Source organism: Mobula hypostoma, chromosome 5 (assembly GCF_963921235.1).
Source record: "Mobula hypostoma chromosome 5, sMobHyp1.1, whole genome shotgun sequence".
NCBI lineage: Eukaryota > Metazoa > Chordata > Chondrichthyes > Myliobatiformes > Myliobatidae > Mobula > Mobula hypostoma.
Window position 1 is genome coordinate 158,588,821 of NC_086101.1, and position 12,422 is coordinate 158,601,242.

General features: G+C 42.3%; 2 protein-coding genes across 2 annotated transcripts in view; one reads left to right on the forward strand and one right to left on the reverse strand.

The window, feature by feature from the left end:
• Positions 1–8,559, reverse strand: part of mrps27 (mitochondrial ribosomal protein S27) — a 113,820-nt gene extending 105,261 nt beyond the window's left edge. Inside the window, exons 1-2 of the mRNA XM_063049219.1 lie at positions 8,359–8,559; positions 4,862–4,942 (exon numbers count right to left, since the gene is read on the reverse strand). Of these exons, the coding sequence (XP_062905289.1) occupies positions 4,862–4,942; positions 8,359–8,422 (145 nt within the window). The 5' untranslated portion in view covers positions 8,423–8,559. The remainder of the gene's footprint in view (positions 1–4,861; positions 4,943–8,358) is intronic.
• Positions 8,337–12,422, forward strand: part of ptcd2 (pentatricopeptide repeat domain 2) — a 40,005-nt gene continuing 35,919 nt past the window's right edge. Inside the window, exons 1-2 of the mRNA XM_063049220.1 lie at positions 8,337–8,452; positions 8,570–8,755. Coding sequence (XP_062905290.1) covers positions 8,650–8,755 — 106 coding nt within the window. The 5' untranslated portion in view covers positions 8,337–8,452; positions 8,570–8,649. The remainder of the gene's footprint in view (positions 8,453–8,569; positions 8,756–12,422) is intronic.

Here is a 12,422-nt window from a genome sequence, read left to right on the forward strand (position 1 = left end):
GTTGGCTATGGTCCTCCACTTTGCATTGGATTTGGTCCAGTTTCGTTTCCAGCAGGCTGAAAGGAGATTTAAATTCGGCCGCTAATGCCACACCATGTCAGTCTAGTCGCGTGGAGATAGCCTCTACTGTCAGGCCAGCCGCCGAATCGTCTTTTTTCCCGGGTTTAGTACTCTTTGAGGTCATTGTGAAGTGAGCGTAGTCGCAGGCAGGGGAAAGAGCAAAAAGTCCAACAGTTTGGTATGAGAAAAGGGGGAAGAAGTGGTGTGGAGATAAGAAGTAGGACGGAGCACCCGTTCTCTGTGACTACTCCATATGGCTGCCAACCGGAAGCCCTGTCAGTACAAAATATTTTTAAACGGGTCTGACAGGGCAGATACTATGACATTTTATCCAATCAGCAGATTCTAGAAAGTGGAAATGAAATCTATTGATATGCAGTCAGTAATTTTGACCCTTCCGAATCTTCTTTATTAACATAAAATATATGAATAGAGGAGCGGAGTTGACGACATTATTGAATGTGTTTGATTCAAGATATTGGTCTAGCCCTGTTTTGTTCTGTTTGCTTTTTTTGGGTTTAGTATTTAGTTTTTAAAATTTTTTTGGGGGGGGGGTTTCTTTGCTTATATATATATTTTTTCTTTTTATTTCTTTTTTTTCTTTATGACTAATTTCATCATGAGTTTGGAAGTTTATTACACCTATGTTATTTGAAATTTTTTCTGTTTATGTTTATTAATTATAAGATTATTCCAATCTCTCTGTATTAACATTAATAAAAAGATTTAAAAAGGAAGATGATATGCAGTCAGTGATTTTGGACTGAGACAAGGATATCTGCAAAGCTTTACCATTTTTTTTACTCGAGTACAACAAATGCTCAGTGTGTGTTAAGGCTGACATTGATAAATTTTGCCACTCAGTAAACAGGGTGACAAAATTAACTTGCTGCAGATGGTCAATGATAACCTGATGCCAAGGGAGCAAATATGTGAGCTAAGAACTAAGAAAGAAACCAAAGAGGAGTGTTTTAATACTGGAGTATATCAAACACTAGGTGCTGGATAAGCCGTATGACAAATCTGAACTTGTGCACATATCAGGAGACATTGTGATGAGTTAACCAGATATATTCAGTTAATGTATGAAAATTCATGTCTTGCTTTTAGATAAAATCACTGACAGTTAACAAATTTCATGACACATGCTGGTGATAATAAATCTGATCCTCATTCTGAGACGTTATGTAAGTAAGTAAAAGCTCCTTAAAGAATTCTAGCAGTAATGTTGCTGATCCAACAAGGTAAACCACCATAATACAATTGTAGTTATACCCTGTGAGGGCAGCATAACATAACTGGGCAACAGAGGAACACACACAAAATCATAAAACTCAGCAGGCCAGAAGCATCCATGAAAAAGAGTAAAGTGTCAATGTTTTGGGCCGAGACCCTTCATCAGGACAGGAGAAAAAAGATGAGAATCAGAGTAAGAAGGTGGGGAGAGGGGAGGAAGAAATACAAGGTAGTAGGTGATAGGTGAAACTGGGAGGGGGAGGGGTGGAGTATAGAGCTGGGAAGTTGATTGGTCAAAGAGAAGGGAGAATCCGATAGGAGAGGTCAGAAGGCCATGGAAGAGAGGGAAGAGGGAGGTGATAGGCAAGGTAAGGAGATAAGGTGAGAGAGGGAAATGGGAATTGGGAATTGGGAATGGTGAAGGTGGGGGGCACCATTACCAGAAGTTCAAGAAATTGATGTTCATGCCATCAGGTTGGAGGCTACCCAGACAGAATACAAGGTGTTGCTCCTCCAATCTGAGTGTGGCCACATCCAGACAGCAGAGGAGGGCACAGACCGACTTGTCGGAATGAGAATGGGAAGTGGAATTAAAATGTTGGCCACTGGGAGATCCTGCTTCTTCTGGCGGATGGAACATAGGCACTCGGCAAAACGGTCTCTCAATCTACATTGGGTCTCACCAATATACAGGAGGCCACACTGGGAGCACTAGATACAGTAAATGACCCCAACAGACTCACAGGTGAAGTGTCGCCTTACCTGGAAGGACTGTTCAGGGCCTTGAATGGTAGTGACGGAGGAGGTGTAGGGGCAGGTGTAGCACTGTTCCACTTGCAAGGATAAGTGCCAGGAGGGAGATCAGTGGAGAGGGACAAATGGACAAGGGAGACATGCAGGAAGCAATCCCTGCAGAAAGCAGAAAGTGGGGGGAGGGGTGGGAGAGAAAGATATGCTTGGTGGTGGGATCCCATTGGAGATGCTGGAAGTTATGGAGTATTGTGTGCTGGACGTGGAGGCTGGTGGGGTGGTAGGTGAGGACAAGAGGAGCCCTATCCCTGGTGCAGTGACAGGAGGATGGGTGAGGGCAGAAATAGAGGAGTTACATTGGAGAAGGATGGTATGCTCAAACATGCCAAAGACTGGAACCCTCAAAGAATGACAGACATATAGTGCCCTGATCATTTTGATATTGGCTACTTCAGTCCTCTGGCATGCTCAGAGATTTAAGTAGAGAGCTCAAACAAAAGTTAATGAGAAAAAAAAGAACCTAGGACTTAGGCAGTGATAATATAGAAACCATAGAAAAACTACAGCACAGAAACAGGCCTTTTGGCCCTTCTTGGCTGTGCCGAACCATTTTCTGCCTAGTCCCACTGACCTGCACACATAGAAACCAATATGTCCAAGGTCTTGAAAGAAATGAACATTTTTAGATGCAGTGGAAAGGGCAGGGGGTGAGGTCCATTAAAAATAAAGCTCTTAGCCACGGCAAGAAGATAGACATGATGGAAGATCTTGGGGACAGCAGTCTAGCTGAGTTTACGAAGGGGTACAAATATACCAAAATCACCACATATCATTAGGAGAGAAACTAGAGTAGACAATTTTGAATGTTGCTTCCTTCGGGTCTAAAACAGCTGAAAATCTAGAGAGGTCATCTTTATGCAATTTTACTTCCAGGAGCAAATAATAATTAACCATTATTAAAACTATCAATAACTAGCAAAGATTTTCCTTCATTTTGAACTTAGGAATGTTGAATCAAATTTTTCTAAATAATAAAATATAAATGTAACCAAATAGAAAAAAGTTATTAAGGATGAAGAAACCTGCCATTGGTTCCACAATTTAATAAAATAATTTAATACAAATATTTTAAATGAACATTCTTTAAACTAAGAATATTTCTCTTTATTCTGGAACCCAGTTTCCAGCAATTTCTCACTCCGATATAATTTGCTACTCAAGCACTTCCTCTACGTAACTTTGGCAGTACAAGTAGTATAAACACCTCCAAGTCCATTATAAAAAAAACAGTTGCATTAAATACATTTGGCAGCATTTGCAATTTGACATGCATACTCATAATGCTTTCTACAATTTTTCACTAGAATCAGCTACAATGCAGCTTGGAATATAATTATAAGTAATTATTTTAATTAAAAGTTTTTCCTGTGCCAGATTTACCAAAGAATGAAGTTGTGATAACATGAATGCAAACCTAGATGCCACCTTTCCACATTTTCTTTCCTATATGACAGTTCCATCATGAACATCAAGCCTACATTATGGAAATTTGCACAAAATAACTGATGCATCAGATTTACATAATTTTCTACAAGGAATGTCTGTGATACATTATTACATTGCATAGGAAAAATCTCATTGCCATCAGCAGTTTAAAAGGACAAAATCACCTGATGTCAAATAAAATTAATACTATTCATTCGAAGGATATTTTCATTTCTGCTATTTTTCCAGCGAGGAGGAAAAGCAGATTCTTTAGCTCCTTAGCTTCAGGCTATATGAAACAGTGCTAATTTTGACAGTCATGAAACAGCTGGAACAGGGATTGGAAACACTGATAATTAAAGTGAATGCCATTAATCTGACATTTATAGAATTTTAACAAATCACACATTTTATGGCCCTCAATCAAAAGGCTTTATATCACCAGTTTTAATATAATTGAGATACAGCAGAAACAGTACTGCAAAAATTGTTATGAGAATACTGAAAAGCACAAATCAACTTGGGCAGAATGAAAGGAAAAAAATCCATTTCAGAAAGCAAAGGATTTTTATGCTGAATTGCATGCATTTGCTTAATTGGAAAAAAAAACCTCTGGAATGAAAGAAGATCAAATCATTTTGGTGTGATTTAGTATTGACAGAGGCTAACAGTAATTCTACATTCCTAAAAGAAACCTACTTGGCATATAAAAAAACACAAGCCAATTACATCATCGTTCAGCAGCAAAATACTTCGTAGTCAAAACACAAGTGCTTTGAATCTCATCCAAAAGGAACTTCACAAAATATATTACCAATGCTAGGTGCCTGGGTGTAGGTTAACTGATAAATTCAATTTTTTAAAATCACATGTCATTTGTAATTCTTTCCTTGTTGATAAATGTATTCATATAGATACGTCCAATGATTGGTATGGTCATGGTGGGTTGAAAGGCCAGTTTCTAAACTCAGTGACTACTCCATTTCAGTCTAGTTTAGTAAATGCCATATTTTGAAGCCAATAAGTTGCAGGGAAAATCTAGCTGGGCCAACACAGCCTTTTTTTCCAGTTTTAGTTTTATTGAATGTATCCTTAAACACCAAGTAGATAAGAATACCAAATCTCGAACAAAAAAGAATGTGAGTAATGACATCTAAATTGAGGGAAAGTGATCTTTTTTAAAAGTCTATTTTTTAGTTTTGGGTATTCTGCGAAGCCTGACATTTTCAAATACCCTTGATGTACATAACTTCTTTCAGAGCCCCAGTTAAACTATAGAAACAAGATCCTACAAATAGTACAACTTACATTCCCAATGAATTTTACTTACCCAGGCTGTGTGGATCTTCCTTTCTCTGGTCCCATTTTTCACTGTCCAAATAAGCTGCAGACAGCAGGAACCTTTTGGTAACTGTATACAATAAAAAGAAAAAGTATATGAAATAAGAATATTTCATTGAAGGATTATGGCAGAACATTAGGCAAACTTAGTCTAACAAAGGAAATGAAAGGTTGAAAGAAATTGTGGGTGTTACCCAGTATACGTGGTGGTCTTAATGGTATGTGTTCAGATGATACCACAAGAAGATGAAGAGAAGCAGGCTGCCGTTAAATAGATCTGCAGGGTACTCCAGCTCAACAGCTGCTTTTGTCTGCTTCCCAGAACTGAGAAAGAGCCTTTGATCCAAAACATCGACTCAGTTTCGCTTCCCACAGATATGACCTGACTTACTGAGTAATTCCAGCATTATTTGTATTTATTTAGTATTTCCACCATCTGCAGTTTTATTTTATTGTCAGCCAGGGTAAACATTAACTCGACATCTATACCATCAAGCTTTGGAAGCATTTCATGTTTCAATGAGACCACCTGTCAATCTTCAGAACTCAAGAGAATACATTCCTAGTTGACTTAATCTTTCCTCATATAAAAGAAATTCACAATCCCAGCATTTAATCTGAGCAGTTCTCTCAAATGCAAATGTACCCTTGCTCATGGAGGCTAAACCCGAGCGAAGGTTCACCAGATTGATTCCTGGGATGGCAGGACTTTCATATGATAAAAGACTGGATCGACCAGGCTTATATTCATTGGAACTTAGAAGACTGAGGGGGGATCTTATTGAAAGGTATAAAATCCTAAAGGGATTGGACAGGCTAGATGCAGGAAGATTGTTCCCGATATTGGGGAAGTCCAGAATGAGGGTCACAGTTTGAGGATAAAGGGGAAGCCTTTGAGGACTGAGATGAGGAAAAACTTCTTCACGCAGAGAGTGGTGAATCTGTGGAATTCTCTGCCACAGGAAACAGTTGAGGGCAGTTCATTGGCTATATTTAAGAGGGAGTTAGATATGGCCCTTGTGGCTAAATGGATCAGGGGGTATGGAGGGAAAGCTGGTACAGGGTTCTGAGTTGGATGATCAGCCATGATCATACTGAATGGCGGTGCAGGCTCGAAGGGCCGAATGGCCTACTCCTGCACCTATTTTCTATGTTTCTATGAAAAAAGAATCTAGATGCACTCTCATCAGTGCTCCATCTAATGGGACTCTTTATTCCTGTACTCAAATGCTTTTGCAATGTAGGCCTTTGCACTATTTACTCCCTCACACTGCATATTAATTTCCAACCTGGATAACCTCAAATCTTTCTACCTCATCTTCCATTTGCCATCTCCTTCTCAATTTACCATTGAAATCTTCTGTCTTCTACTATCAGATTTCCCCTCCTCCAACCCTTTATCTCTTTTACCAATCAACTTCCCAGCTCTTTACTTCACCCCCTCCCTCAGTTTCACCTATCACCTACCTCCTGTACTTCTTCCTCCACCCCCCCCCTTTCTTACTCTGACTTCTCTTTCTTTCTAGTCCTGATGAAGGGTCTTGGCCTGAAATGTCAACTGTTTACTCTTTTCCATAAATGCTGCCTGCCCTGCTGAGTTCCTCCAGCATTTTGTGTGTGTTGCTTTAGATTTTCAGCATTTGCAGATTTTCTGCTGTTTGTGCTGTCTTTTTATGTATTTAACATGTCAGTAATATTTGAGTGTGTTGGCATGTGGCCAAGTGGTTAAGGCGTTCGTCTAGTGATCTAGTTCGAGCCTTGGCTGAGGCAGCGTGTTGTGTCCTTGAGCAAGGCACTTAACCACACATTGCTCTGCGACAACACCGGTGCCAAGCTGTATGGGTCCTAATGTCCTTCCCTTGGACAACATCGGTGGCATGGAGAGGGGAGGCTTGCAGCATGGGCAACTGCCAGTCTTCCATACAACCTTGCCCAGGCCTGCACCCTGGAAACCTTCCAAGGCGCAAATCCATGGTCTCACGAGACTAACAGATTCCTAATATTTGAGTAATGTTGTAAATACTGTATATTGTTTGAGAAAACATTCTTTGTTTACACAATTCATTGCAGGTTATATGTAAAGGTACAAGAATAGCATACGTAATCACACCACCACATCGTAAGTGGTGGCGGAATGGCGTATGCCCCAATAAAATAAACAAACTAAGCTTACGTGTTCTCCCAGGCTCCTGTGGTTTTTCTTTTGATTAGTTTTTGGAATGACAAAACATAACAAGTCTCTCCTTCGATAGGTTATTCATACTGGAGTAATGTATTGGCAGACTGACACCCTTTCAATGAAAGGTCTATAAAACTGACAGGCAGAAGCACAATGAAAACAGCTTGTGCTAACATGGCAGAAATAAAAAAAAATCTCTATATGTTGGAAATCAAATATATTAAACCAAAAAAAATCTGAAATACAAGTCAGACAGCATCTGTGAAAATAGAGTTAATGTTACACATCAGACAGCCCGAGCTTCAGAATCAGGTTTATTATCACGCTGAGCGTGTGCCTTCAGGCTTCTGTACCTCCTACCTGATGGCAACAGTAAGAAAAGGGCATGCCCTGGGTGCTGGAGGTCCTTAATAATGGACGCTGCCTTTCTGAGACACCGCTCCCTAAAGATGCCCCAGGTACTTTGTAAGCTCGTACCAAGATGGAGCTGACTAGATTTACAACCTTCTGCAGCTTCTTTCGGTTCTGTGCAGTAGCCCCTCCATACCAGACAGTGATGCAGCCTGTCAGACTGCTCTCCACGGTACATTTGAATGTATTTGTTGACTTGCCAAATATCTTCAAACTCCTAATGAAGTATAGCCGCTGTCTTGCCTTCTTTATAACTACATCGATATGTTGGGACCAGGTTAGATCCTCAGATCTTGACACCCAGGAACCTGAAGCTGCTAACTCTCTACACTTCTGATCCCTCTCTGAGGAAGCTTCAACTTCATCTTTCAGAAGCGTCATGAAACCGGAACTTGACCTGCTTATTGATTGGCTATATAAATAAATCCTATGCCGTTCTCTCAAACGACCGGGTATTTTTCTGAGACCTAGCCACAGTTATCCCTCTACTTAAAACACACACAATACTTGGCAATTTTAATTCCCGTGAGTTTACTCTGCACGGATTACCACTTCCTTCCAACGTTACAATGACCACACTTGAAACTGAATTGGCAGTAATGAGCTTTCAAATACCCCTACAGCACCTCCTCCTTCTGTGTTTAACTCGTGCACCCGGTTGACGTTTCTGAGCTCGGTTATGTCAGGTTGTTTTGCTCTGCCACCACTCATTAGACACCAGAAATCCCACAGCCACCAGCTCCCACGCGGGGTGGCTTACAGCGCTTCCCTCTCTCCCTCCGACTTCACTGCACAAGTACACCCCGCCATACAGAGCCCGAGACCTCTAGATGCGGGGTTCATGTTCTGGCTATCTTACTGACAAGCCCCGTGCCCTTCGGCCCATTAGTAGATACCTGGCCACTCCGCTGCCACTCCGAGCCTGCCAAACAGGGCGCATCGCCGTAACCAGGCCGCCATCTTGGAACGCACCAGCGGCCTTCTCCGTAGGTTGGTACAGCAGATAAAATAAATAAAACTTAAACTAAATGGTAACTATTATTAATCCTTTTTGCCTTTCGGGTAAAAGAACAAAATGAATCGTGACTGTGTGCAGTTTCTCCGCAGAAGGTCACAGGTCAGGTTTCGGAGAGGAGCAGTGAAGCCCTCCCCCCCGTGGCCGCGCTCGGTGGTGTGGTCGGAGGAGAATGGCGGTGATCGTGACGCGGGGGCTCCGCGTCCTCCTGCAGACCCTCAGGTGCGGCATGTTCGCTCCTCCGCCGCCGCCGAGACTCCGCGACTGCCGGCGCTGCGGTGAGTACCGAAGGAGAGCGGCCGATCGGCCGGCCGAGTCCTCCCAGTAACCGTCTACGCATCATTGGTAAGGTGGGAGGTGAACCATCTTAACGCCGCAGATGCATTGGTGTACCGGGCACTTGGCAGACCCCTTTTAAAGGAAAGTAACTCAGCATCACCCTTTTGAATGTAATGTTTTAAATAAAGCGTTTTACTAAGTTGTTAAAACAGAACCCATTTTTCAGTCAATGTTATCGATTGCCCAGCACTTTGAAAGATAGTGCGTGGTGGTTTCATTATTTGAAATGTGCCCCTGATGCTTACTGGCCAGTGACAATTCTAGAATTCAAATAAAAACTGAATAACTTATGTTGAACGTATATAACAAGCGTGTTTTCTTATACAATGTAAGGACAATATTTTGAGTTAGTTTGTGAATAATATTTTTTAGTCTAGGTTTTAATGTTATCGGAATGGGATTTTATTAGAATTACTATCTAATCAGGTGCTTAGGGAAATAGGTAACCTTGCTAGATAACACACACACGGTGCTGGAGGAACTCAGGAGGTTAGGCAGCATCGATGGAAATGGATAAACAGCTGATGTTTCAGGATTGGAAGGGAAGAAGGCAGCATATAATGTGAGAGGAGGGGTCGGAGTAAAAGCTACAGGAGCCTGGTGAAGGGTCTCTGCCTGAAACATCGACTGTTATTTTTTTCGTTTCCACAGATGCTGCCTGAGCTGGTGAGTTCCTCCAGCATTTTGTGTGTTGCTCTGGATTTCCAGCACGTGCAGGATCTGGAGTATTGGTGATTGGTGAAGCTAGGTGGGTGGGGAGGAGGGATGAAGTAAGAAGCAGAGAAGTGATAGGTAGAAAAGGTAAAGGGCTGGAGAAGAAGGTATCTGATTGTGGACGATGGGAGGAAGGGAGGAGCACTTAGGGAGGGTGTTAGGTAGATGAGAAGAAAAGAACAAGTAACAGACATTCCACCCTGCAAAAACTCATTTCAGGGAGGTAGCACCATCAATTTGCCAGAGACTTCCTGGAGAGGTGGGATGTCTGCAATAGAGTAGCTCCTTCGCAGCTAGCCAGCTAGTTTAAATAACGTTAGCTATGCTAATGAACAAATGACATCTGTTAAACTCAGCTCAACATGTCTTTTACATTTTAACCCACCATGGGCAATAGAAAAGTCACTGTTGCAAACAGTGCAGCGAGCAACACTGTCATTATTTTGACCCCTATTAGGCAGGGGTACACTTTAGTGTAGTCTGGGGTGAGGTACGTTTTATATTTTTTTTGGAACACTCTGCAATGGTGCGCTCTTGCTCGCACACGTGCTGTCTCTCTCGTCGCTCGCTCTGTCTCTCCCTCGCTTGCTTTCGCTCTCGCTTTCTTGCTCTCGCGCGCGCTCTCTCATGGTCGCTCTCACGCTCTATTTTGCTTTTCTCTCACTTGCTCTCAAAAAGTTTGTTTTCCATGATATTGTATATAATTTGCGGGCATCAGGGAGCCACTATTAATATGCGGGAGACTCCCAGAAGTTCCGGGAGAGGTGGGATGTCTGAAGTAAGAGGGGAGCCAGAGTGGAGAGGGAAGACGGAGGGTGAAAATTACTGATTGTTCGAGAAACTGATGTTCATGCAATCATGTTGGAGGTTAACCAGACAGAATATGAGGTTTTGCTCCTCCGACCTGAGAGTAGCCTCATCATGGCAGTAGAGGAGGCCATCAACTGGCATGTCGAAATGGGGATTGGAATTGGAATTGAGATGGCTGGCCACCAGGAAATCTTGCTTTTTGCAAATGGAGCAAAGTCCTCAACAAAGCGGTCCACCATTCTATGTTGGATCTCACCAAAGTAGAGGAGGTCGCATTGTAAGCATTGGATGACAGTAGAACTCAACGGCTTCGCAGGTGTAGTTTTGCCTCAGCTGCAAGGGTGGTTTGTGTCCCTGATTAGAGGTGAGGGAGAAAGTGAATGTGTAGGTGTAGCACTTCTCCCACTTGCAGGGATATGTGCCAGGAGGAAGATTAGTGGGGAAGGACAAATGGACAAAGGGAATCATGGAGAGAGCATTCCCTGCAGAGAGTGGGGGGGTGGGGGTAAAGATGTATTTGGTGGTAGGATTTTCTTGTAGATGGTGGATACTGCGGAGAATGATATGTTGGATGCAGAGGCTCATGGGGTGGGCTCAAGAGGACCTCTATCCCAGTTAGGATGATGGGAAGATTGGGTGGGAAATGGAGAGCATTGGTGGGGGAGGGAGATGGTGAAGGCTTCATCACTGTTCGGGAAGGGAAAGCCTCATCCTGAGAACAGATCCGGCAGAGACAAAGGAACTGAGAAATGGAAATGCCCATTTTATAGGAGATGGGGAGGAGGAAAGGATAAGGTCAAGATACCTATGGGAGTTGGTAAGTCCAGTAAAGATAGATAGTTTGTCTTGGAGATAAAAAAAATTGAGAAAGGGGAGAGAGATGTCAGAAATAGACCAAGTGAATTTAAGTGTAGGGTGGAAGTTGGAGGCAAAGTTAATGAAATTGAGTTCAGCATGGGTGCATGAAGCAGCACTATTACAGTCATCAATATAGCACAGAAAGAGGTGGGGAGCTTTACCAGGGAAGGGTTGGAACATGGACCCCACATAGCCAACAAAAAGGCAGACACAGCTGGAGCCCATGCAGATGCCCTTGGCTGCGCCTTAAGTTTGGTGAACATGGGAGGAGCCAAAATCGAAATTTTTGAGTGTAAGTACCAGTTTTGCCAGATGGAGGAGGGTGTTGATGAAGTGGAACAGGTCTGTTGCTGAGAAAGAAGCAGAGAGCTTAAGGTCTTTTGATGGGAGTGATAGAAGTGAATAGGGACTGAACATCCATCGTGAAAATGTGGCAGTCAGGTCCAGGGAATTTAAAGTTGTTGAGATCATGAATGGCAGAAGTTTCGCAGATGTAAGGACTGAACCAATGGGTATAAAATTGAGCTGAGGTATGCGGACGCAAGTTCAGTGGGGCAGGAGCAGGCAGAAACGATGAGCCTACCTGGACGGTCAGGTTTATAGATCTTCAAGATAGAAACAAGTATTGTAGGGTAAGGGAACTATGAGATCGTTTTAAAAGACAAGTGATAGGGAGCTCTAGATCTTTGAAAAAGGCAATATTATTGCAGAGTGAAGTAAAGGAATGCATTTTCATTGCTCAGCGAAGAATGGTGACATTTGCAAAGCATCTGCTGAATCCAAAGTGTGGAGTGGGCAGTGAAGGAAATGGAAAGTGTTAGAAGATAATTGCTTTGATCTTACTTAAAACTGCAGCAAGTTTTTAATCTGCTCCAACAGTAGATAAGGAATCACCAAAATCAATTAAATGCTATGACAAATGGGCACTTGTTTAATCTGACCAACTGAAAGACCCAAGTTAGCTGGTCAAGAGCCAAAATTGGTGAAAAGGGACAAAACTAGCGTTTGTGATGTGACAGACCATCCAGTGTCACTGCTTGAAGATAGATTGTGCACTGTCTGGAATTTTTCCAAACTGTGCCCAGCAATGGAAAGGTGAGGAATATGTCACATTAATTTCTAAATAAATCAGGTGAAAAGTGTATATGTCATTGATGTTCTGCCTCAGGATAAGATGCTGCTGTTTCTTGAAATTTGAAATAAAATGGTAAAATTTACTAAGGA